Below are 23,634 nucleotides of genomic sequence, written 5' to 3' on the forward strand. Positions count from 1 at the left end.
ATATGCAGATGGAACCTCCAGAACGTAGGATCCTGTAACAGGTTTTTCATAGCCCCCTTGGCCAGATGAAGCTGGACATCAACCCCATGGTCCGTCCAGTGTGAAGCAGTAGATGAGGAGAGACAAGCGGCAGTAACCTTCGGAGCACCCTCCATGACATGCAACATGCCATCCACAGACGGCATAACCCCCTTGACGTAGCGGGGCGTACCGGATCCAAAGTCCGCCTCGTACAGCCTCGTGCGCACCCACGAGGTGACCACAAGGTGTCGTCGACCCGGGAACGACGGCCACATCCGCTGCGGGCATTGCTCGTGCAGTTTCATGTGCAGGTGCGCCGCCAGATTGTCAGACGTGAAAAGCGCCACGGTCTTCCGGATGCGCGTCGCCAAATGCGCGAGGGTATCGGTTTCTTCGCTGCAAACCTGTTGCGAGGTAGCAGAGATCGCCGCCGCCACGGTCGGGGACCCCACGAACCGGTCTGGAAGCGGCGGGTGTGTGCGCTTCCGTATGCCCAAGGTGTAGTTTAGGTAAACCGTGGCGTTATCATCGGTGACATTGGTTTCACTAACTTCGATCTGGCGACGGGCACGATTGACACAAGACCAGACATGGGCGACTAGTGCATCATGGTAGGAGAATTTCAACGTTGTATCTGAGACTTCCTTTCCTGCTGCCGTGCTGCTGGTTGCCTCTTGCCAGAGACGCTGCAGGTCTCCCTGGCTGAAATGGATCACGTACCTGGCGACAGGTGCTTTGAGATCCCATTCCTCCCAGGGAACACGCTGGCCAGGTGGATCAGCAGGCAAGGACCGGAACTCCTCTGGAATCTCGGTCCACCGAGCTGGGAAGGGGCAGCCCTCGTGTGAGATCCAGGTGTCATAGCGAAGACAGGGCAAGGCAAGGGCGCGCGCGACCAACTGCGGCTCGGGATCTGGATGGTTGGGATCCCCCGCTGCGCACCGGTCCAGCAATTCCGGATCGAAGATTGGTGCTTCAATGTTAGAGTTGTAAGACTGTCGCTGTTGTTGTTGTTGCTGCTGCTGAGTGTTAGCGGCCCAGTCAAGGACAAACCCGGCCAGCGACGTCGCGTCAGCCAGCGGGTGGGAGATTTTCAGAGCGACGGCCATCCCGCCACAAGTGAAGCTCGTCACCTGCACAGCCACGCTAGGTAGGGCCGGATCGTTCAGATTAGACACAGAGAGCGTGAGTTGAGGCATCAGCAGTGCCAGCGGGAAGGCCGACACATCCCAGGCCGGTGCCCGCTGGTGGACGGGTGGTACCAGGTCGACGAGCGGACAGTCTGCTCGGGCGACGAGAAAGACAACCCCGGGATCAGAGCCATGGATATCGTCTATACCAGCCCCGCCGAACGTGAGCATCAGGCGTCCTGGCCGCCCTGGCTGTCGGTACAGACGCCCGCACCACTGCGGATAGGCATCCAGCGTGCGTGCCAGCGCAGCCTGCAGCTGATCTGGCGTGGGTGGGGGACTCCTGCTGCTGCTGCTGCTGCTGTCCGGTCCATCATAGAAGAGGACGGTCTCTGCCGTTCCTGAGCTGATATGGGTGGCATCCACGATCGAGAGGAGGACACTCTGTCTGTCGTTTGGAGGAGAGGTGGGCTGCACACATGCCTGTGCTACCACGTGGGTTTGCATGGTCCGATAGAGTGTATAGTAGGAACTTATACTAGACTCAGGATGTTGCTAATCTTACTAGAAGGTACTGAATGCATTTAGAATATCAGAGACTACTTCTACTAGATAGAATCAGCCTAAGCTTACGAGTACCTCGTAGTATCTACTAGTTGTCCTAGTGGATGGACACTGAAGATGCCGTTTCTCACTGAGGTAGGCCTGTAGCCGTATTCAATACAATACCATACACAGTAAGCAATATTACATGTCTTGTCTGTAACTTACCGTATTACAATAATACCACTTGTTTCATAGATGGTGGGTCTTTTATATATACTAGGAAATCGCTGCTTGCCTACAGCTGAGCTTTCTGAATTGTAGGCATAACTAGCTCTTCCTACTGCACCTGTTGTTCCTCAGTAAGGTCGTAGCCATAGTCGCCGGAGCAGACGAGTTGGGAGAACTTGCGCGTCGGGACCCTGTTGATGAACATCTCGTCGAGCTGCGCGTACGAGCGACCAGTGTAATCCCGGGGCAAAGAAGTAGATGACAAGACAGCGAGGTGATTCCAAAGCTGCCGAACATGTAGCCTCACTCCAGCCCCATGGCGTCCTGGATATAGGTGAAGGTCGAGAGGCCCAGATGAGGATGCCCACCCGTGTTGGAGAAGATGCCGATCGAGGCGGTCTTTGCGCGCAGGCGGGCCGACGCTGACTCAGCGACATACACCCACCCACCCCTGACCCGACGGCGCCCGGCCCACAGACACCGTCGAGCCACAGACACCGATGATAACGAAGGCGATGAGGAATCTTGCCTGCCACGGGTGACTCGCGCGGGATCGGGAGGAGGTTGACGACATTGGACACGGCAAACACCTTCCAGTTGGGCGCGGTGGCCTCGATCACGGCCCCGACCATCGTCAAAGCAATGGTCAGGAAGAGGACAAACCGCCGGCCGAACAGATCGGATAGCCATGACTGGAGAAGGAGGGGCAGGGAAGCCTGAAAGCTGGGCAATGGTTCATCTGGAGTGTCAGCCATTTCACATTCAAAGCAACCCCCCCCGAATATTCTCGATAGAGGGGGGTATTATTTTCTTTTATCTTCTTACATCACCCAACGGTATCACTCAACAGCATACTCTTCATCAGTGGCATCCTAAGTACCCATGGCCTTATAGGCATCGACACCCATCAGGTTGGAGCCCATGTTCTGCTCGATCCCGACATGTTTGTTTGGAATGGTTCTGGGAGGGGGAGAGAGACGTCTATTCACTTCCTTGTTGTGTGCGAAGAAAAACAGAGGCTTTATCTTGTGGATAGCTACATGGACTTTCTGTGCAAGGTAGAGTGGCTTGCTATACGTATGGGGAGGTCTACATACGTACCTAGCATAGTTACAATAGACTTGTAGGGTTGGTCGGCCTGATTGGTACGGTTGATTCTACCCAGTGATCAACTAACTAGTGACAATCCACTCTGGAATACTTGGACGCGATGCCTGTGAAGACCTATAGAGTATAGACAAGCAAAAAACAGCGGATAGATCTTCAATCTCGGCCTTCAGATCTTTATCCGCTACAAGCCCACGACCATTTTCATTATTGTTCTGCCATGCTCTATGGAGATACCTTATGAATTGCCCGTGAAGACCCACGTGGGAATCTCCGCAGAATAGCCCAGCGAGTAAGTCCGCCGTTCGTCCGTCTTCTACGCAGAAGCGATGCCGGAACGATCTGGAAGCAATATCAGAATGATGCCAATTACTGGTTACAGTGTCTATAACCGACATAAGCGAGGTTCATCGGCTAGGTTGAGTCTCATTCATTTGATCTGCTCGGCCTGAACAACACGGAGGTTTTTGGCTCCATCTCTGCCATTGCCCCGGCTATTATGCTTAGTATTGAGGATGAGCATTTGGAACGTGTAGCTGACACTTTTTTCGGCTCGCAAGAGTACTACGTCGAACAGGCGCCCTGGACCGTCGCTGAGAAGAACGGCGACAAGATGAGAAGAAGAGCAAGGAGAGAGGAGGACCCGGCCGTCTTACGTCTTACGTCTTACGTCTTACGTCTTTGCAAACGCGCTTATACTAATTAGTTAGGCACCTGACATCTATCATGTGATGAAAACAGTAGATCACTGATCAGGACGTTGTAGGGTTTAGGGCTTAGTAGTCCCCTAGACTCTCCATCAGTAGATAGCAACTACCTGTTAGATACTACCTAGGTACCTACTTTTAACCAGGAACTTCCAGAGCCACTGCATAGTAAGAATTGGCTCAGGCCAAGCTTTTCATTCTTTCAATCCTTGCAGATCCTTGGTGCTGGAGTCAGACAGGACCCACTGCATAGGGACAATCTTCCTACATGTCTTGGCAAGAGAGGCTCTCTAGGCTGATTCCTATCTTGATATCTCTCTCTGCAAGATCGTGCATCTGTGGCAGGGACGCAATGTACCAACATGCCTTGAGAACCGTCTAGACCAGTAACAGGAAAGAAGACGGGTGGGAAAGATCCGAGACATACTACTTAGTACTAATAAACTACTAGGTACTATCTAAGAGTGAAACTTTGACCAGTAGTTCAGTTCTCCTTAAAGGGGGACCTCCTCAGTCTGTTTCCTCCCCCCCTGAGGTCATCGACACTCGCTACATACCTCATTAAGGAAGGCAGAAGCAAAGAACGACCTAATCTTCCATGCCCTTTCTCTTCCCTTTTCTTCTTCTCCCTTGATTTGTTTTGCTTCTGTTCCTCATATTGCCCCTATCTCTTATGCCTAGATACAGCTTAAAGACCACCGCGACGGCAAAAGATCAACATACAGCTCAGGTATGTAGTGGTCATTCCTGTGTGAACCCCTGTCTGACACCTCTGGTTAATAGTACTCCAAATAGTACTCATAAGACAGCGGCAGTAAGCAATAAATTGTTTTATGTAGCCTAGCATGATACAAAAGCTACAACCGAGAATGGAAATGAGGCGATGGAAGCCTTGAATTAACTACCTAGGCAGTTGATCTGGGTCGTTTTCACCCAGTTTACTACCTACTATTGTAGTACAAGGGTCCTCGGAGTAACCTGCCTGTTGTGAGCTCGGAGACCGAGCGCGCGAAGAGACTCGGGGACTCGGAACTCGGACTCAACCCGATACCACGTGATGTGATTACTAACGGGCGGTTAGTAAGTGGCTCTCGTGACGAATGCCGCTCAACCGACCCAGAGTTCCCCAGGCCGCTCTGGAGCATTCCTCAGAAAGACCTCATAACGAGACATCACGTGGCAATAAGACACCAGAAAAACCTTCTCTGCTTTTGTTTAAGCTCCAAGAAGCGAGCGCCTGAATTCCAAATGGGGTTCATGGTCCGATGCAATGGAAGAAAGCCATGCTGAACTGTAATTCTACGGATATCTCCGTACGCGAGGAAAGCAAAGCCTGCCTGCGCCACATTTCCGATTCCGCCATATTATTCTATTCATAGCCCTAACAGAAGAAAAATAGAAATGACTATACTTATTTTTCTTTAGTAGTGATACCATACGTTTGCATTATTGACTTGGTAGTACTTATCTAGTACATCGGAGATAACCTAGGTATTATTCCTACATACTACCTAGTCAGGTACTTTTAATAGCAATTCTAGTAGGATTGTCAAGTAAATAGTATTTGGCAATACAAACAAACCATTGCTACGACCTCATGTTTATTGAATATAGAATTAGATAGCAATGAATGAATGAACTTCTTGTTAAAAAGGCCAGACTACTGACTATGAGTGAAGACGCAGAATCAGTTCGAAGGTGGCGACTCGCCTGAACAATGAAGACCGAGTGCCAGAGAGAGAAGCAACTCGACAATAGACAGGAGTTCAACCAGAAAATCAAAGAATAGAATACTTTCCCTTTGCTCCCTTGATTATTCATAATCAACTCTTCCCTATTTACCCAGCAAAGTCGGTGATTGTGGAAGTAATAAGAATTACTCAGTGGCGGACGCCTGATATCTGCCTGGCATCTCCGCTTTCGCTTTGACCCGATTCAATCCTTTGCCCCCTCGTCGACGAACACAACCATCGATCTCCCGCGTGGAATTCCACCCCCTCGACCATTTCATCGCCCTCCTTGTTCCAAGCGACCCTTTGATCCGTCCTTCGCTAATCCCCTCCTTATCCCCTTCACCCGCTTCTGCGCGCTCTCTTTCGTCGTTCCTCCTTCCTCCCCCCCCCTAATAGCCAGCCAGCCCATCAATCAGGCTCTGACGGACGAAGTCTTGGCTCCAGCGAACACCTCCTCCCCTTCCCCTGTTTTTTCTGTCCCAGACACGTCGGCTTCCATCTCAGTGTCCATCGATCTACCTTCTCTCACATCCGTTCTTATAAGTCGGACCTTTTTCTTCATGCGCTAGGACGAACTGGTAGCCGCCGTCATTGCGTTGGTTGTGTTGTCCGTGTCTCAGCCTTGCGATCAGGGTACTCTTACCAACTCGCTCCCAATCCTCCTTCCCCCGACCACCACCACACCTTTTCTCTCTTGTCCATCAATCAAGCACATACCCATTTCATCGAAGAGTTATTGCGGATACGGACTGGGTGCAGGCCGCTCGCCATCATGAGGGAAGTCAACTTCAGTATCCCCAATGTGAACAAAGCCTCGGTCAACATCACCACCACGCTCTACGACCGCCGGGCTCTGGACTGCACGTCGACCCTGCCCTTGATCAACTCGCTCAACCATCTCGCCTACCTGACCACCTCCTCGGCCCGGATCCGAGATATCCTCACCGTCGATGGCGGCATCGAACGATTAGTATGCATCCTCAAGGAAGGGAGGAGCAAGGATCTGATGGAGATGTGGAAATGGAGCCTGGCCTTCCAGTGCGTGGTCAACATCGGCGTCAGAGGCTCCGAGAGCGTGAGGACCCGAGTCGTTGAGGCCGATATGGTGCCTGTCATCGCCACCATCCTGGACAACTACATCCAAGTGGTTGACAAGGTGCGATCGCGCGCCGACCTGGACTCTCACAGACATTCATCAAGGCATGCCCCCAAATCCGTTGGCTCCTCCACCCGCGATGCTGCCGCTGGCCGACCGTCGTTCCTGGAGCGATCATCGACTTCTTCCACTGCCACCTCAACCACCTCCACCTCCACCTCCACCTCCACCGATCAGAGACCCTCCCGTCGTCAGGCTCCTCCGCCGAGCATCGAGATCCCCCAACCTTTCTTCCAGGATAACAATCCCACAACCGAAACTAATGCTATGGACGTTGCATCCTCGCCGCGAATGCCCATGACTTCCCCTCCGGAGCGGAGCACTTTTTCCCAAGATCTCCATGACGCACGCTACCAACCGCCGAATCCTAATAATACCAATAATCCCCACCCCCATCACCATCACCATCATCATCACCATCGTTTGAGGGCCATCCAACCTTTGGCCACAGCCATCCCATCCATGGATGCGGCCGACGGGTTTGGTTTACGCCCCGTAAGGGACGCTGAACGCCTGCCCAGCATGCTTCCTGGCTTGCAGACAGGTCTCGCCTCCCAACCAGAGTCTCCGATCACCCCGGGTGGTCCGATGCAGCCACGGAGCGTCCCGCAACAACAACAACAACAGCAGCAGCAGCAGCAACAACAACAACAACAACAACTCCAGCGAAGACAGCGACCCACCCTTCGCCAGCAACAATCCGCCTCGGGTGAATCTGATGATGGTAACGGGGAAGATTCTGCCATGGGTGATGAAAATACCTCAGGAGAGGTCAACGAGCCCATTGTGGGTATCCAGAATCGGATGGAGATTGATGGAGTTGGTGATCGGCAAGCAATGCTTGACGAAGTATCCAACACTCATGGTCTCACGATGAACGACCCTTCCGAAGGGCCGGATGCAGAAACCTTCAACATCACCCATCGGTCCGCCGTCGACGGCAGCATCATCACAAACAACGACACTCAGAACAACCCGGCGTTAGGCCTATCCCCTACCCAGGCCGCCAACACCACGAATTCCCCGCCGCCCTTGGTCCCCAGCCCGTACGCGCTCTACCTCCGCGACCGATCGGCGACGGCCTTGTCCGCCATGCCACGAGACGAGGATGTGCTCATGTCCCTTCAACTCTTGGCTTACGTGTCCAAGTATTGCAATCTGCGGTCATATTTCCAGCACTCTCACCTGGTTCCCAAACTCAAGATTGATCGTGAGATCAAGATGCTGGACGAGGCTGCTGGTTCCGTTTCGCCGGTCGAACCGGTGAAGGATGACGACGAGTACCTGCTGCCCGACGATGTCAATATCTTCCCCCTGGTGGAGAAGTTCACGGTTCGCCACTATTCCAAGGATATGCAGTACTGGGCCTGCGTTGTGATGCGCAACCTTTGCCGCAAGGACGAGTCCCGGGGAGGCATCCGTCAGTGCGCATACTACAAGTGCGGCAAGTGGGAGGAGTTCCAGCGACAGTTTGCAAAATGCCGTCGGTGTCGCCGCACAAAATACTGCAGCAAGGATTGTCAGAAAGCTGCATGGGTGTACCACCGCCATTGGTGCCACACCACCCCTTGAAAGAATTTCCGACGAGAGCGAATATCTTATTTTTTTTGTCCTAATCTACAGGAGTCTGCCTTTATTCTTCCTGATCACCTAATGCATAAACCCCATGGAACCTGCATAGCGTCATCATGTCTGGCCGCATTATCATCGTCTGATTTCTGCATTTTCCATTGCCTCACACCATCCATCAACCCTTGCAGCATCCGTCAAAATTGCTGTTTCTCCCTCCCACGTTCATGTTCTTTACGTTGACTGATTATCCACATGGCATCTCTTGACACAGGCGGTCTTTCCATTCCGAATCCAAGATACCTCTTGTACGCCACCTCGATCTATCTCGCTTTTCCGCAGTCTCCCTTTTTTTTTATGTCATTTTTCCTTTGCCTTGTTGCTGCACGTTTTCCCCGTTGTTGTATTAGCCGCCGACTACGATTTATTTGATCTTACCACCCAAGTATCACTTGCCTACACTGCCATTATTGTCAGGCAGTCATGAATAAACTCATCTTCGGAATTATCTTCATTTCGTTTCTTATTTATCTGTTTTCTTTTTGAATCCTATCTCATTATGGAATTGCCCGCTCGATTCTTGTCTCTTGGCACCTCACGAGTTTCCTTTGTCCCTTTTCCTTTTGCGTCTCTCTATTTTTTATTTTTTTTGAATGTGTATGTCTTGCTTGCTTCGTTTTGCATAATTCCAGTCCCCCGAAGGCATTTCATTATCATTTTTTCTTTTGGCAACTGCATAGCATTGCATTACACAATTTTGCTACCTAACTATTGAAAGATATCTTACTTCTGGAATTCATTATGTCTGGAACATTGCATATTTGGCTGTCGTAATGTACGGAGTACCTTTGGGACCTAAAGTAGCAAGTAGATTACCTAGCTAAGTGACATAGATACAATCTATGTCTTGAAACTATATGTCGCCGCCAGGCGTGCCTCGAGATGTTCCTGCGCGGTCAAGGCCCTACTCCCCGGCTCCAAACTGCCTGCCCCACCGCCAAAGCCAACCTGGGTACTGTGGGCGTTCTGCTGCTGCTCGCGGTAAGCCGTGACCACACTGCTGGGAACAGGGACAAGCTCTGTGGCGTCGACGGGGTGGCAGAAGAAAGCGATGCTGTAGCGGTCCTGTGGGTTCGGGCTGCGCTGTTCGGCGAGCGGGAATACCACGCGGTGAACGGTTGAGCGGAGAAGCCCATCGGTCCAGTAGCTGAGCAGATCGCCGATGTTGACCAGGATGGGAGGGAAGGGAAATGTGGTTTCCGTTGACGATGCGGGAGAAGAAGAAGTAGAAGAAGAAAAGGCTTCGTTCGGTTGCACGGGGACTGGTGCCCATGTGCCCTCCGGCGTCAGAATTTCCAGCCCGGGCTGACCGGGCCGTTGGAAGAGCAGGGTGATGCTCCCGTAGTCGGAGTGAGCGCCGGCTCGGACGTCGATCTCATGCTTGTAGGAGGATGTGGCGGGGGAAAAGATCGACGGGTAGTACAGGTAGCGGAGGATGCAGCCTGTGGGACCATTGGAGGCGTCGTGCCGGGAGGTGAAGAAATCCTCCTGGATCTATGGGTTTTGAGAGTTCAGTTTTCATCCCTGCCAGGCAACTTTGAAATTAGAGACTCACATCGAGCCCAAGTGCCATCAGCTTCAAGATACGGCTGCAAGTCTTATTGCAAAGCGCCGCGAAATGAGCAATTTCTGCTTCATGCGGAGTAAGGGCAGGCGGCAATGGCTGCTGCGCTTTTCCGTCTTTGAATTCGCCAAAGTTCATGGCTCTAGCAGATGGTTTTAGTTCCGTAGCCTACAGCTGTACTGATAGAATGGAACGTGTCACAAACTCCTTGAAATCACCTGTCTGCAGCATCTTGTAAGCCAGCTGTCTTTCATATAGCTATAGTATGGGAGATTTATCTGTACATACCCGCTGATGCTCTGGATCAAGCGTCTCCGTATGCATTCCTGACCAGCCTCGGTTCTAGACCAGAAGTCATTAATTGTTCCTCTCCTGATTAAGAACATATACGAACATTGGGCGTAATCCGACATCCTTCCTTTTCCTCATAAGGAGATGCAAAGAATTCCTTGGACTGTTACACTGTCAGAGTTGCCTGTCCTGTTTCAACGATATCATCTTCGGATGCCGCCCATCACAATCGACGGAGACAGCTTCCTGTGACTTCGACGCCATAGACTTCACTGTACTAACCAACTTGAAAGCCTTCTCCACATCCTCAACCGCAAAATCCGTGCCTTTGCTGTTGACATAGAGGAAACCGTACTTGGCCGCTGCATCGATCATCTTCTTCCCCACTGTGGGGTCATCAGGGTTTGAGATATCGATGACTGGAAGCTCAATCGGTGGTCCAATAGGGGCGGGATCTGCCATGGTTCCTATTGCGGAGGCGTACTTGGATCTGAGATGGTATAAAATGTGAGCGTCGACTGCCAGGTAGGAATAACGATAATACAAGTGTGTGGGAAGTGAGTGTCTGGGCACCTTTTCCACAACCGGAGTCTTTTATCGCCGGCGGCGGAATGAGCTTATCATCTCAATTCGGCGGGGCCCGACACTGGATAGGAATGTGAAGATCCACCACTGATAATAATAATTGTCATGACAGATGGTAATTGTCGGGTGTCCGATTCGGTACGACTCGATGGTAGCCGGGGCATGAGGGAGAGTGAAAAGGTATATGAGAGTTGATTCAGCCGGCTTAAGCAAGCTGTACGACTTGTATGGTGAATCGATCTGTATATCACTCCCTGGAGGACCTATCAACGAATATATTAGTAGCTAGACATCAAAAATGGCCATAAAGTAGGCAAGATGCCGTTACCAAAGCGTGAGGATCGAACAATTTGCTGCGTAGGCAGTGTCGTGTGGTTCTTTTCCGTCGAGATCAAACTTGAGTTCGATAGAAGAATTGAAGCAAGATATTGAAAACCAAGAGCTTATGGGATACAGAGAGCTCTTGCGGACGAGACTCGTAACCAGAGTAGAAGAACAGTTTTGACGTTGGTGAAATAGGAAAGGTGTAAAGCTCACTGTCGAAGAAGCAGGAGTAGAGATAAACAAGCAATGGTTAGTAGTAAAGAAAGCATTGCCTTTAAAATATTCCTGGTTCTTTCTTGTCTTTATCTACCACTTCCAGCCTGGTAACTCTGGAAGAGTGTTGGTGAGCATTATTATAAAGATGGAGATTTTGATATATATGAGTTCATACTCATCCAGCCTAAATATTTATGCCTGAGGCACTAAATACGCAAGGTCGCCTGTTCCGCAAGTCTAGATCAGCCCCCGCGGTGAACTCAACAATTGTTCCGGTAAGACTCGCTCTTTCAAACATCCACCCTCGGCCACAACAGGTTCTCTGGCCTGGAATTCGACCATTATATACCCACATTGGGGTGGATTATTCCGCATCTCGTCCTTTTCTTCTTTCGGTGGGCGCCCCATGCGCCGAAGCAGCAACCGCGTCGCTTGCTATCCGTGATCCAGCTCTAGCTAGCTTCCAACATGCCGAGTGAGGGCTTCCCCACGTGTCAGGGCTCTTCAGCAGCAGTATGTGACAACTAACAGAATCGTGATGCACTGGAACAGTCCGTCCACTAGATGAATGGGCTGCTAGCCGCACCCAGTCGCTTCCCCTCTCCGCTCTCAAAGGATCCGTCGTCGGAATCGATGCGTCGCACTACATCTACCAGCACCTGCACCACCATTCCACCCGGGAACCTCTTCTGATCGCACTGGGCGGCTTTCCTTTCGCGTTGAAAAACAATATCGAGAAGGAATTGCAGTCGTTGAAGTCCGCGGGGGTGGCCTGTGTATTTGTCTTCAATGGCCTCGACTTTGGGAAGAGAGACCAAAAGCCCCACGTGCAGCCCGAGCTTGTTCGCGCATTTGGGCAGGCGTGGGATCTCTACGATCAGCAGCAGGCGGACCAAGTGGTAGACGCCTTCAGCGGGGCCGGTGAGGAATCCAGGGATCTTGATGATGTGGGCAATACAAGCTGATTAGGATTGTTGTCATAGGTACCCCCCGCCCGGAGAGTCTCTATCGGTTTTTGCAGCGAATCCTGCATCAGAATGATGTTGACTATATCGTGGCTCCGTACAGTGCTGCAGCCCAGGTAAAAGAAAACACTAATTCGTGGACGTTCGTGCAATCGGTAGTTACTAATCGTATGGGTTAGCTCTCCTACCTTACCAAGGGACCCAGTCCGGTGGTAGACGCCGTCTTTGGTTCTTCCGAAATCCTACTGTTTGATATCGAAAAGCTGATTACTCGCCTGGAAATCGAGCAATCGCAATTCTTCTGGATCACAAAGCAGACTTGCCAGGAAGAACTGGGCAGATTGTCGAATGACCAGTTTTTCGACCTGGCCTTGCTTCTGGGCTCGTCTTTTCTGCGCACCTTCCCTCCTTTCGAGAACCCTTCTTATCCCGGAAAGCCAGTCAATATTCGCGATGCATTGAATATGTTCAATACCGCTGGCAGGAGCGCCCGTACCCTCTGTGGCCAATATGAAGACGACCGTCGCGTCCAAGAGCTTCAATACCTCGACCGCTACAAGCGCGCATATATGGCTGTGAAACATCATGTCATTCTTGAAACCGATGGAAAAGTTGCCCCAATGGACTCAGAACACACCTCGTCAGACATGCATGAGCTTATCGCGCAGCGACTCCCCGAAGAGCTCTACTTCTACATCTCCAGGGGTATCTTAGGACCGAATATCCCGAATTATCTCACCTCGGGCGAAGTCTTGATATCGCTGCCCTTGGGAGCAGAAGACACAGAAATCTACCGTCATGTAGTCGGGGAGGTCCTTACCCCAATTCGGACTCAGTCGATCTGTCTGCTTTCGAACTCACTGCACAGATTCTACCAGGTGAAGGTGATTAATGTCCATACGTGGTACGGCGAGGCCTCGGATAGGTCCATCAACCTCAAGTCTCTGCCATCAGTCAAAGAAACCATCCAATCCTGGAAGATTTCGGGTGATCAACTTCCAGAGGGTGTAAAGAAGCTACAGGTCTGTCCCATACATTTTACGAGTGTCTGCATCCTACCACTAATACCAACCAGCTTCCCCGTGGCTCGTTCAAATTCGCCGTAAAGAGCTTGAAGGATTCTGAATTTGGCGCCAAATCATTCGCTAAAAAAGACGCTGCTGTAAGGAATCTAAACATTGCCTTGCAATAAGACAAACCGGCTGACCTCATCGCAGTCTTTATCACTCCAAGAGGACATTCTCTCTAATGTCATGTGGCGATTCTTACAACTTCGGGGATACATCGACGAAAAACATCAACTGACTTCGTGGGGTCTTTGTCTCGAGAAGGCTCTCGCTACTCTAGACCCCGGTGATGAACTTGAAGAGGCTACATTCATTGCAATTGAATTGCTCCGCTTTGACCTTCTGAACGCGAAGCATTGGTTCTCACATCTTTCCGGAGGTCCAATGAGAGGATCTGGTACGTTAGAATGCCTCCCTTGAACATCTATATGAGCTATCATTGAAGCTGATCTTGAAGATACTGAAGACGAAGACAAAGTCTTCAACATGCTAGTTTCACGTGTTGCCTGCATCGGTAAACTGCGTCACAAGAGCATTGGATACTCTGGCCCCCTGAGCAGGCAACTGCTCTGTTACCGCTCTCTGGTGTCGGAAGTGCGCTCTGCTTTGAGAGACCTGATTGAGGTTGTCTTGGCAGGGATGCTCCTGAGCGGTGATGTCGATCGGGACCGCAAGGACTGGGCTGAATTAAGTGTGAAGTATGGCGTGACCTAGTCTAAGCATTGTAGACTTCTGGCTGACTCAAGGCTTCTTTCGCTTCCAGGCTTCCCTTCATTGATGACAACGACTGCGGTCTTGGAATCGCCGTCCGTACCTATCTTGATGATCTGCCTGCGCAGGGTGAGTTGACCTTGCCCGAGGCAAGGGCCGAGGTGAAATCGAAGGGCAAAGACTGGTTCCAGCACAGTGACAGCTTCACCGGCAATCTCGATAAAGCATTCAAGCTGTGGGATGCGGTATGTAATTCAATTTTTTGATCGAGAAAAGATCGTCGCCTGCTCACTCTATCTACACAGGTCTACAAAGCTACCCAGAACGCGGGCAAGGAGTTCAAGGAGGCCAAGCAGTGGGAAGGTGTCAACAACTGGCTAGCTAACAGACGGTAATCGAATCGTCCCGAGCTGGCAGATAGATATCTAGGCCCAGGGGCTGTCTCGGAGACCCTATCAGCAGTACTGCCTTATACAAGGTTAACCTCATGGCGAATGCAGATGCCATAGATGACTTCATAGCTCGGCACCCTACACCTCATGTATACCGTCTGGAGTGGAAAGGGCCGAATTGAATCTATACAGCCGTCCTGCCCGAAACAGCGTCCACAAGAGAAATCTACCATCTCTTTTTGAGAAAAAAATAAACAAAACAAATAAAAATACGAGAGTACTATGTAGTCTCCCTACTCTACAGATGAGAGGGTAAGCGGCGAGCCAGACCGCCACAAGTGTACGGAGTAGTTTGCCTGTGGAGAGATACCAAGTGTCCTCTTGGGCAATCGGATCTGCTGATAAATTCGCGGTTCGGTCCGAGCGAATCGCGCTCCGTTGGCCTGGACGACGACGGAGCCACCTTCATAACCTCGTTTCTCCAGGAGCAACTCTGGCCACCACTTGGTCTGCTACTGTTTTGTGATCGATCGGATACGTGAGACACCGGACCAAAACCCCAAGTCCTTCCCCGACGCCACCTTTTCCGCACCCTCGTTCCTCCTCCCCGCACACCGCAAGGAAGCTAACATCATGGCTCGTTTGAGCTCCCTCCTTGTGAGCGGCCTGGCGCTGTTCGCAGGCATCGTCAGCGCCGAATCTGCCGTTCTCGATCTGATCCCGCAGAACTTTGACAAGGTTGTCCTGCAGTCTGGGAAGCCTGCTCTCGTGGAGTTCTTCGCCCCCTGGTGCGGCCACTGCAAGAACCTGGCCCCCGTGTACGAGCAGCTAGGCCAGGTATTCGCCTTCGCCGAGGATAAAGTCAGCATTGCAAAGGTCGACGCCGACAACCACAGAGACCTCGGCAAGCGGTTCGGCGTCCAGGGGTTCCCGACGCTGAAATGGTTCGACGGCAAGAGCGAAACCCCCGAGGAGTACAGTGGCGGGCGGGATCTGGAGAGCTTGTCTGCCTTTATCACGGAGAAGACTGGTATCCGCCCCCGTGGGCCCAAGAAGGAGCCCAGCAGCGTTGAGATGCTCGATGAAGCCTCCTTCAAGACGACGGTGGGAGGCGACAAGCACGTTCTGGTTGCCTTCACTGCTCCTTGGTGTGGACGTGAGTACTTAAACTTCTAGCCATACATCACATCACATCTATTCAATGCTTACAGTGTTGCTAATTGCCTCTTTGTGTAGACTGCAAGAATCTGGCCCCGACCTATGAGAAGCTCGCCAACGACTTCGCCCTCGAGTCCGACGTTGTCATCGCCAAGGTCGATGCGGAAGCTGAGAACTCCAAGGCGCTGGCTCGGGAGCAGGGTGTGACTGGATACCCGACCATCAAGTTCTTCCCCAAGGGATCGTCCGAGGCCGAGGTTTACCAGGGTGGCCGCTCCGAGGAGCTCTTCGTCGATTACATTAACCTCAAGGCCGGCACCAACCGTGCGGTCGGAGGTGGCTTGAACAGCAAGGCGGCTACCATCCCCACCGTCGATGCCGCTGTCGCCGAGCTCCTTTCCGGTCAGGATCTTGCTAAGCTCGTTGATGGTGTCAAGGCTGCCGTCGAGGGGCTGGAGGACAAGTACTCCCACTACTACGTCAAGGTGGCCGAAAAGCTCAGCCAGAACGAGGAGTACGTCAGCAAGGAGCTCGCTCGTCTCGAGCGTATCCTGGCCAAGGGCGGCTCTGCTCCGGAGAAGGTCGACGACATGATCTCCCGAAGCAACATTCTCCGCCAGTTTGCGGCTGGGAGCCAGGCGGCCGGCGAGGAATCCAAGGATGAACTGTAAAAGAAGTATGATGCCGTATCGTCTTCATTTAAGTCTTTGTGGGAAATGAAAATGCATGTACATGATAGAGATTTGTATGGTTTGGCTGTCTTCGGGTCGAACGTCTTGGGAGCTATCGATTCGTTAAGGTCTCATTTCGAATGCTGGTTTTGTATCATACAGGACTTGGGGCATAATTTGCAATGACTTCTTGTTCATGAAATAGGCAAGTTATAATGATAGAGACTAGTCCGGTTGAATGGAGGCAAATGGTTGGACACTGTCTGAGAAACGCAGGATTTGCACATGATGGAGTTCACTTCATTATAGGGTATCTTCATAGTAACTATAATCCACCAGCAGTTTCATGAAAGCTTTGTCTGCTAGCTACATGCTAATACCGTACACTGTACAGCAGCAGTAGTCAGCTTATCTGACATATAATTGATGCGATCCCAATGAGACCGCTTTTCAGCCCCTGGAGCCACGGGACTAAATCAGCCTGAACTAGCTATCGTCGCATCTCCAGCCACGGCAAACGAAGCTTCCAGTTCGTCAAGGCGTCGTGCCATATCGTCCACTATGAAGAACACATCAGCTTCTGCAACTCAGGTCGGAAACTGTATGTTCGTGACTCACGTTTCCCGTAAATTTCCCTCGAGACATGGTCGAATTTGTGTTGGAGCTGATCCAACAGTTCGTCAACAGCAGCAGCAAGTTGCTCTTGAGGTTCGGAGTTCTAGAGGGACGGAGAATTAGAGACTGTGTTAGGCATAGTTGGGTAGCCTCGAGGAGATGCGAACCTCCTGTGCCTGAACTAGTTCGCCTGATAATTCCTCGGTAGACTTGGCTTTTTCCGTCATTATGTATCTGGTGGGGAATATAAATGCAAAATAACGAAACCGAACGGAAAAAAGATAGCTTTAACGCTTGGATCTGCTCCAATTGTAATACAGATATCTATTAGATGCCAGAAAGTGTAGGTTCGTCAACAACATCATGTAACTATGGATCAGGTCCGATAAGGATGCTGCCTTGTCCGCATCAATAGTTTCTCCGCGTCCCGATGCGTTTTATCTTATCGTGGTCAAGTTACATCTCCACTAGACCAGTTTAGGATTAGTTCTATACCAAAAAAAATTCCGGTACTTGCTGCTTGTCCGCGGGCTGGTTTCACATCATAGCCAACTTGCGCCAGCAGGTAACTCTTTTTAATACCCCTTTGACCCTGATAATTCCAGACATTTCGAAGGAATTATTCCAAGGTCCACAATGGTCAAGCGGAGTAAATTACTTCTCGCTCTCGACGCCCACAAGGGCCGAGACTACGATGCCGAGAAGCAAAAAAAGATGGTCAAGTCTGCGAGAAAGAGAAAGACCGACAAGCAGCCCGTTATCGAAGACAAGGAAGAGAAGGAATTAGAAAAGACCGATGAGGTATGTTCTGGAAGGCTGCCGGTGGATCTCTGCTTGCAATTGCTGACAGGCGATATTTTCCAGGTCGAAGAAGAAGACTCGGAAGAGAATGACGAGAAGGAAGTAGAGGAGGAACAAGAAGTTGAGGAGGAAGAAAAGGAAGAAGAGGAAGAGGAAGAGGAGGAAGAGGAGGAAGAGGAGGAAGAGGAGGAAGAAGATATTCCTCTATCTGACCTCTCTGATGATGAACGAGAGGATGTCGTTCCCCACCAACGCCTTACCATCAACAACTCTGCTGCAATCACCGCATCCATCAAACGCATTTCCTTCATTACATCTCAGACCCCATTCTCAGAGCACAATTCGCTTGTGTCTCAGGAGCCAATTGACGTGACCGACCCCAACGATGACTTGAACCGTGAACTCGCATTCTACAAGGTCTGCCAGGCTGCTACCTTGGCTGCTCGCGGAATTCTGAAGAAGGAAGGCATCCCTTTCACCCGCCCTGGAGACTATTTCGCCGAGATGGTCAAGACAGATGAGCACATGGGCAAGATCAAGAAGAAGCTGTACGATGAGGCCGCCTCCAAGAAGGCCGCCGCCGAGGCCCGCAGGCAGCGTGACCTGAAGAAGTTTGGAAAACAAGTCCAGGTTGCCAAGCTGCAGCAAAGACAGAAGGAGAAGCGTGAAACCCTTGAGAAGATCAATGCCCTGAAGAAGAGTAAGTACAGCCTTTCCTACCATTCGATCCTTACGTGCGCTTTGAGTGGATTTTTTTAGCTGACAATCTACCTTTTTGCCTGATTCAGAGCGTAAGGCCGATTCTTCCGCACCTACCGATGATGCCGGAGATCTTTTCGACGTCGCCATTGATGACGACGGCGACAAAGGAGAAAGCCGCAAGCGCAGCCGGTCGGGTGGCGACAGTGCTCCCTCGAGCAAACGCCAGAAAAAGGACCAGAAGTTCGGGTTCGGGGGTAAGAAGCGATTCTCCAAGAGCGGCGATGCTGTCTCCAGCGGAGATATGCGGAGTTACTCGGTCAAGAAAATGAAGGCTGGCGGGAAGGGCGGCGCGAAAAGGCCAGGGAAAAGCAAGAGGGCGGCTGCTAAGGGGCGGGCTTGAGTGATCGTGTCCTGGTAGCTGTTATATTCCGTGATCTTTTCTTCCAATAATCAAAAGCAGAGGCTGTTCAGGATTTGCAAGAGGTTTTTATCGATTCTTTGTGGAACTACTCGGATCGAAGTCGAGGGTGGTGTTTGTTCGAATAGATACATATCGGTCCATGTATACAAATTCCATTAGAGTGCTCACCATCTTTTGTTTGTAGCTATAACTTCTTGATCCTGGATAATATCGAAGTTGATTGGATTCGACCACTATTCAACCCTTCTGGTTGGAATCTAGAAGATTATCATCTACTAGGTTATTGACATGATAACAGGCAATTCCATAATTATCTATTGGCGTGTAATCAATCCCTCATGACAGAAAGATAGTTCTTCATCGACGCGTCTATCGCTCCGATTATACCATGTCAAGCATGTGCTATGGGCGGTAATCCTTCAAGACAAGAGTAGATTTAACTCAGCACGACTCTATAAAAACAGATGCTACTGTATTAGTCTCATCCTATTACCAAAGAAAGGAGATACTCTTTGAAAAAATATGTACCAGAAAGACAAGTGCTGGGTCACGCATGTGATGGGGAACACCAAGTATCCGATCGTTAGTATCGTAGTCATAATCAAGGCCTGATATTCCTAGACCCGGTTTTGGTTTGCTCGTAGACTCCTGCAATAGGCAGTCACCCTTCGGTGTGCTGGGCGGTCATATTACTCAAGCCTGTTGATGTAGCGGAATCCCGAATGAGACTGATCAAGTTGCCCACTGGAAGACCAACATTTAGTCTCTGTTCGGCAAGTACGAGGTCTAGTTTTGTCTGGGTATCGTCTGCGTGCGCCAGTGCGTGGTCCTGGATCAAATCCTTGCCCCGTTTGGAGCCACTCTTTAGAACAACTTTCCCGCAGCCTTGAACCTGGCAGATCCAGGTATCTGGGGGGTACCCTTCAAGGTCAATAGTGTCCATTTCATCTGAAGTCTCGTGTTCCGTAGGAGGGGTAGCAACGTTTGTTATTTGGAGAATTTCATGCAATGGTGTCTTTTGTGGTGAAGGGATGCCAGAATTCGAGAGTATCGAGCGAGTTCGTCTCTTTGCACGAGTGGATAACGGATCCCGGACGAATTCATGACCACGAACTTTACTCGGTGTATCAAGTTCATTGACATCTTCTTCCTGACTCTCATCCGATGGATCTCCTTCGTTGGCTGTAATGGAGCTTCTGGTTCGTTTTCCAATCTGTTTGGCAGAAATAGCACTCTTCGGTCGCAGCACGGACTTGCGGACACGACGTTTTCGTGCCCTTGGATGGACTTCATGCTCGCTCTCCTCACTAGACGAATCTTCACTATCAGCAATTCGTGGACGTAGTGGGGTGAGCGCTATATGCTGTATGTGATTTTTGGTTTGTTTTGACACGGCCTTCAGTTCACGGTAGATGACTTTGCGGGACCAGTCAAAGTTCGACGTTTTTGCATGATCCATCATCTCGACAAGAAAGCCCGCTCTTGCTGCAATGAGGTCATGTGCGTGTTCCACAGAATCGATATCATAGCCGCTAAGTAGATTTGAAGCCACAAGCTCAAGGTTTAGTTGACGCTTGGCCAAATGGCCTGCTTCCTTCAAGTCCATAATAACTTGGTAGATGGCCTCAGCTTGTGTTCTGAAGATCGAGGCTTCATCCGAGGAAAAGGTTGGAGCATCTGTCATTTCATCATGTGCGTTGTGAATTCCATTGGCTTCATTGTCTTCTGAACCGTTGTCGTCGTCCTCGTCCTCTTGGTCTTCAGACTTGGGGTTGAGCATGTCTTGCGCTCGATCGTACTCTTCCTGTTGAACTATTAAAACATGTAGTACCGAAGGGTAATTTGGCTGCATACCGGGAAGTTTTCACAGAGGTGTTTGAACAAGTCGGTCTTGGTCCATTCGACGCCCTCTTCTCCCTTGAGCATCCGCGAGAGCAAGAATGCACAGTGTTTATGAATAACCTCCAGCGAGTCATCGGCATCCTCACATATCCCATGCGTGTGGATGACATACTGCGTGAAAAAAACCGATAAATTAGCCAACGTTTCGATTCCTCGAAATGGAGGGTATGTCTCCGATTTAACGAACCTCTTCGCAAAGGTATTCAACACTCGGGTTCAGGGTTTTCTGTTTGCGTCGCTTGCTCTGAAGTCTGTCGGCTAGGAAATACAGCAGATCGATGGCCTCTACCATTTCATTGAACATGGGTCGATAGCCCCTCGCTGGCGTGATGGAGAACCAGCCAGCACGGCCAGCAACCCAGATACCGACCTCTCCATCTGCATGTTGTCCGTAAGCGTAATGGGTAACATTGTCAATGACTATTCGTTTCGATATGTAGTCCTCGTCGATCACTATGCCAATCACAGCCAGGGGAAGAGCGTCAGCATCAGCGCCTCGGTACAAATGCCGAAGTGATGTACGAGACAACGTATTACGCACCTAGCTTCTCTTGAGCTTCTTCCACCTCCTCCAGACAACCAGTCACTTGCACAGGGTTGTCTGGAGAGGCGTTGATGAGATTCGCATAGCGCCACTTGCCTGGAATCAGGACTTTGACCTCCGCAAGGCTGAATTCTTCCCAGTCGTTCTCATCGACGAGGGACGGGTCTCTCGCGGCCAAGACACTTTCTTCTCGCGACGTCATGTCTCCGGTGGGAGCATCGTGTCTGGGCCGACACAGAGTAGTGGGGTGTCAGGGGTGTTCTGTAGATGAAGGAAAGGGTGATGAGAGCAGGAAGAGGAATGATGGGGATCGCCAGCGGAATTCCAATGCGTCCGTCTGGTGAGAATGATCTGCTTCCTTTGAGGCCGGGAGACTGGTATTTACCAGATCTTACGCTCCGCCAATACCAAATTTACCGAGGGATCACTGATGTCCAGAACTTTTTCTGATCTCCACCGCGTTGGATTCGATTGAACCGAACGCGTTTGATGAGGCGAGGCTGAACGTGGAACTGGAAATAATTGGCATCATCGAATTCGGGGCATAATCCATTACGGGTCCTTGTTTGGTGCTTAAGATCTCAGCCCTCTTTTCCATCACTCTAATGGGACCACCTACACTGCGCTCTGGATTCCGGCTATTTCGCACCGCAATGTCGGGAGAAAAGATTTACGAGGGCGTTTTTGGTGAGTATATTTTTGTCCATCATGCTTCAATGCAGCTGTTCTGCCGAAATTGAAATGGTAGCAAGCTAACATGGCACTGTCACCAGCCGTCCACAAGCCTACTGGTATCTCCTCGGCCGACGTGCTTCGCGATCTACAGAAACACTTCAATCCCTCGGCGCTCTTCAAGCCATGGATGGACTCGGAACGCGAGCGACGCAACCGAGAGAGCAACTTTCAGCGCAGACGTCGGCGCTCGCAACGGTTGGACGTCAAGATCGGACATGGAGGGACACTCGACCCCATGGCTACAGGCGTGCTGGTAGCTGGTGTCGGAAAGGGAACCAAATACCTGCAGAATTTCCTCGGATGTACGAAAACCTACGAGACGGTGATCCTCTTCGGAGCCGAGACAGACACCTACGACCGGATGGGGAAGATCGTTCGACGGGGCCCCTACGAGCACGTCACGCGAGAAGCTGTCGAGAAGGCGCTGGAACAGTTCCGCGGCAAGATCATGCAGCACCCTCCGATATTTTCTGCTCTGAAAGTCCAGGGAAAGAAGCTCTACGAGTATGCGCGAGAAGGCAAGGAGCCACCCATTGAGATCAAGGCGCGACCGGTCGAAGTCACGAACCTGGAGATCGTTGAGTGGTACGAGCCCGGCACACACGAGTACAAGTGGCCAGAGGAGGAGATGGTCGGAGAGGAAAGAGCTGTTGCTGAGAGGCTCCTGGCCAAGGACGATGCCCTGCCCGCTGTTCCGTCTGTCGACGACGTCGATCTCGAAAAGGGCGAGCAAGGCGCACCTTTGAAAAGGAAGCCCTCTGCCGCAGGTGAAGAAGTCGCTCCGACGACAGAGTCAGCTTCCGATCCTTCTACCACTGCCGACCCGGCTCCGTCTGCGAAAAAACAAAAGGTGTCAGCCGAGGAGGAGTCTGTCGAGGTGGAAAAGCAGTCCGTACAGATGGACGAAACCAAATCGGCCGAACCCGGCGCCGACTCGACTACGGCCAACAGACCCCCTCCCCCCGCAGTCAAGTTGACTATGACGGTCTCGTCGGGATTCTACGTCCGTTCTCTCGCGCACGATCTAGGCAAGGCCCTAGGCACCTGCGGCATCATGAGCTCGCTGATCCGTTCCCGGCAAGCGACCTTTGAGCTCCACCCCGATAAAGTCCTCGAATATGCGGACCTTGAGGCTGGCGAGGACGTCTGGGGTCCCAAGGTTAAGGGATTCCTTGACGAGTGGGAGAAGAAGAGAGCTGCGGAGGAGGATGCCAACGATCAGGCATAGCTAGCCACCAAGAAATAGGATTTACTGCCAAGGTAGTCTACATTGTATCAATATAAGTACATAGCTCTGCAGTTATAACTAAGATATCAGGAAATTTGCACAGAGAGCCGTGAATAAAGGGATTTCTCCTAAAACCATGTAGATCTACCACAGACAGATCTACACTAGCCAGCCAGTTACTCTACTATAGTTGGGATTAGGACCTATAGCCCAAAATATATGCAAGTGACATCTATCTTATCACAGGTTCATTATAGAATAGACAAAGGTCTAGAGGGTCGAAGGGAGAAAAGAAAGAAAATATTATATAAAGATAGATGGCTAGATGATAAATAGTAGGTAAGACAAAAGAGAATATGTTTTGAAGGGTGGGGTATACACGCTATAAACACGAAGAAAACAACAGAAAGGATCTGTCATGATATGAAGGGAGAGAAGAGTCAAAAAGAGAAAGTAAGTACAGATGAGAAGGGTAGGTGTCGCGG

The 23,634-nt window shown here is 50.9% G+C and overlaps 11 protein-coding genes across 11 annotated transcripts; 6 read left to right on the top strand and 5 right to left on the bottom strand.

Moving 5' to 3' along the window:
• Positions 1-17: 17 nt before the first annotated feature.
• Positions 18-1,601, bottom strand: ASPZODRAFT_31702 (hypothetical protein; the record flags this gene model as incomplete). Its single annotated transcript, XM_022728222.1, has 1 exon — positions 18-1,601. A coding segment is annotated over one exon (1,584 nt), but the record flags the coding sequence as incomplete, so codon positions are not given.
• A 433-nt stretch (positions 1,602-2,034) lies between these two features.
• On the bottom strand, positions 2,035-2,680 carry ASPZODRAFT_138093 (hypothetical protein; the record flags this gene model as incomplete). The annotated part of the gene is made up of 2 exons (XM_022724415.1): positions 2,035-2,211; positions 2,375-2,680. The coding sequence occupies 2 exons, from the start codon at positions 2,678-2,680 to the stop codon at positions 2,035-2,037; spliced, it is 483 nt and encodes a 160-aa protein (XP_022585478.1).
• A 3,564-nt stretch (positions 2,681-6,244) lies between these two features.
• ASPZODRAFT_138094 (hypothetical protein) lies at positions 6,245-8,200 on the top strand (the record flags this gene model as incomplete). Its single annotated transcript, XM_022724416.1, has 1 exon — positions 6,245-8,200. The coding sequence occupies one exon, from the start codon at positions 6,245-6,247 to the stop codon at positions 8,198-8,200; it is 1,956 nt and encodes a 651-aa protein (XP_022585479.1).
• A 126-nt stretch (positions 8,201-8,326) lies between these two features.
• ASPZODRAFT_300276 (hypothetical protein) lies at positions 8,327-9,006 on the top strand. Its single transcript, XM_022728195.1, has 2 exons — positions 8,327-8,628; positions 8,691-9,006. The coding sequence occupies exons 1-2, from the start codon at positions 8,453-8,455 to the stop codon at positions 8,848-8,850; spliced, it is 336 nt and encodes a 111-aa protein (XP_022585480.1). The 5' UTR covers positions 8,327-8,452; the 3' UTR covers positions 8,851-9,006.
• ASPZODRAFT_126948 (hypothetical protein) lies at positions 9,001-10,665 on the bottom strand. Its single transcript, XM_022721616.1, has 6 exons — positions 10,395-10,665; positions 10,216-10,275; positions 10,110-10,163; positions 10,027-10,043; positions 9,813-9,963; positions 9,001-9,751 (listed from the first exon to the last, which is right to left on the bottom strand). The coding sequence occupies exons 1-6, from the start codon at positions 10,572-10,574 to the stop codon at positions 9,098-9,100; spliced, it is 1,116 nt and encodes a 371-aa protein (XP_022585481.1). The 5' UTR covers positions 10,575-10,665; the 3' UTR covers positions 9,001-9,097.
• Positions 10,666-13,270: 2,605 nt separating this feature from the next.
• Positions 13,271-14,412, top strand: ASPZODRAFT_300652 (hypothetical protein). The gene is made up of 5 exons (XM_022728196.1): positions 13,271-13,364; positions 13,420-13,666; positions 13,727-13,967; positions 14,033-14,225; positions 14,286-14,412. Exons 2-5 carry the CDS (start codon positions 13,456-13,458, stop codon positions 14,373-14,375), a joined length of 735 nt encoding a protein of 244 aa, XP_022585482.1. The 5' UTR covers positions 13,271-13,364; positions 13,420-13,455; the 3' UTR covers positions 14,376-14,412.
• Positions 14,413-15,005: 593 nt separating this feature from the next.
• ASPZODRAFT_138097 (hypothetical protein) lies at positions 15,006-16,201 on the top strand (the record flags this gene model as incomplete). Its single annotated transcript, XM_022724417.1, has 2 exons — positions 15,006-15,528; positions 15,609-16,201. The coding sequence occupies 2 exons, from the start codon at positions 15,006-15,008 to the stop codon at positions 16,199-16,201; spliced, it is 1,116 nt and encodes a 371-aa protein (XP_022585483.1).
• Positions 16,202-16,677: 476 nt separating this feature from the next.
• Positions 16,678-17,043, bottom strand: ASPZODRAFT_11818 (hypothetical protein; the record flags this gene model as incomplete). The annotated part of the gene is made up of 3 exons (XM_022721192.1): positions 16,678-16,760; positions 16,820-16,919; positions 16,984-17,043. The coding sequence occupies 3 exons, from the start codon at positions 17,041-17,043 to the stop codon at positions 16,678-16,680; spliced, it is 243 nt and encodes an 80-aa protein (XP_022585484.1).
• Positions 17,044-17,452: 409 nt separating this feature from the next.
• On the top strand, positions 17,453-18,719 carry ASPZODRAFT_11819 (hypothetical protein; the record flags this gene model as incomplete). The annotated part of the gene is made up of 3 exons (XM_022721193.1): positions 17,453-17,617; positions 17,681-18,317; positions 18,406-18,719. The coding sequence occupies 3 exons, from the start codon at positions 17,453-17,455 to the stop codon at positions 18,717-18,719; spliced, it is 1,116 nt and encodes a 371-aa protein (XP_022585485.1).
• Positions 18,720-19,401: 682 nt separating this feature from the next.
• Positions 19,402-21,388, bottom strand: ASPZODRAFT_57105 (hypothetical protein; the record flags this gene model as incomplete). The annotated part of the gene is made up of 4 exons (XM_022728660.1): positions 19,402-20,544; positions 20,595-20,753; positions 20,830-21,095; positions 21,184-21,388. The coding sequence occupies 4 exons, from the start codon at positions 21,386-21,388 to the stop codon at positions 19,402-19,404; spliced, it is 1,773 nt and encodes a 590-aa protein (XP_022585486.1).
• Positions 21,389-21,839: 451 nt separating this feature from the next.
• ASPZODRAFT_148355 (hypothetical protein) lies at positions 21,840-23,149 on the top strand (the record flags this gene model as incomplete). The annotated part of the gene is made up of 2 exons (XM_022725360.1): positions 21,840-21,873; positions 21,960-23,149. 2 exons carry the CDS (start codon positions 21,840-21,842, stop codon positions 23,147-23,149), a joined length of 1,224 nt encoding a protein of 407 aa, XP_022585487.1.
• Between the last annotated feature and the right edge of the window lie 485 nt (positions 23,150-23,634).

Source organism: Penicilliopsis zonata (assembly GCF_001890105.1).
Source record: "Penicilliopsis zonata CBS 506.65 unplaced genomic scaffold ASPZOscaffold_1, whole genome shotgun sequence".
Lineage (NCBI taxonomy): Eukaryota > Fungi > Ascomycota > Eurotiomycetes > Eurotiales > Aspergillaceae > Penicilliopsis > Penicilliopsis zonata.

Excerpts from the sequence above, each read along its gene's own strand:
- ASPZODRAFT_126948 (XM_022721616.1), bottom strand. The coding sequence starts at position 10,574 with ATGGCAGATCCCGCCCCTATTGGACCACCGATTGAGCTTCCAGTCATC. Across the intron at positions 10,276-10,394 it reads TGGAGAAGGCTTTCAAGTTG|TCCAAGGAATTCTTTGCATC; the intron begins GTTAGTACAGTG and ends ACAGTGTAACAG. Across the intron at positions 10,164-10,215 it reads GATGTCGGATTACGCCCAAT|AACCGAGGCTGGTCAGGAAT; the intron begins GTTCGTATATGT and ends CTTCTGGTCTAG.
- ASPZODRAFT_300276 (XM_022728195.1), top strand. The coding sequence starts at position 8,453 with ATGGCATCTCTTGACACAGGCGGTCTTTCCATTCCGAATCCAAGATAC. Across the intron at positions 8,629-8,690 it reads CGCCGACTACGATTTATTTG|TCATCTTCGGAATTATCTTC; the intron begins ATCTTACCACCC and ends TCATGAATAAAC.
- ASPZODRAFT_300652 (XM_022728196.1), top strand. The coding sequence starts at position 13,456 with ATGTGGCGATTCTTACAACTTCGGGGATACATCGACGAAAAACATCAA. Across the intron at positions 13,968-14,032 it reads TGGGCTGAATTAAGTGTGAA|GCTTCCCTTCATTGATGACA; the intron begins GTATGGCGTGAC and ends TTTCGCTTCCAG. Across the intron at positions 14,226-14,285 it reads CATTCAAGCTGTGGGATGCG|GTCTACAAAGCTACCCAGAA; the intron begins GTATGTAATTCA and ends CTATCTACACAG.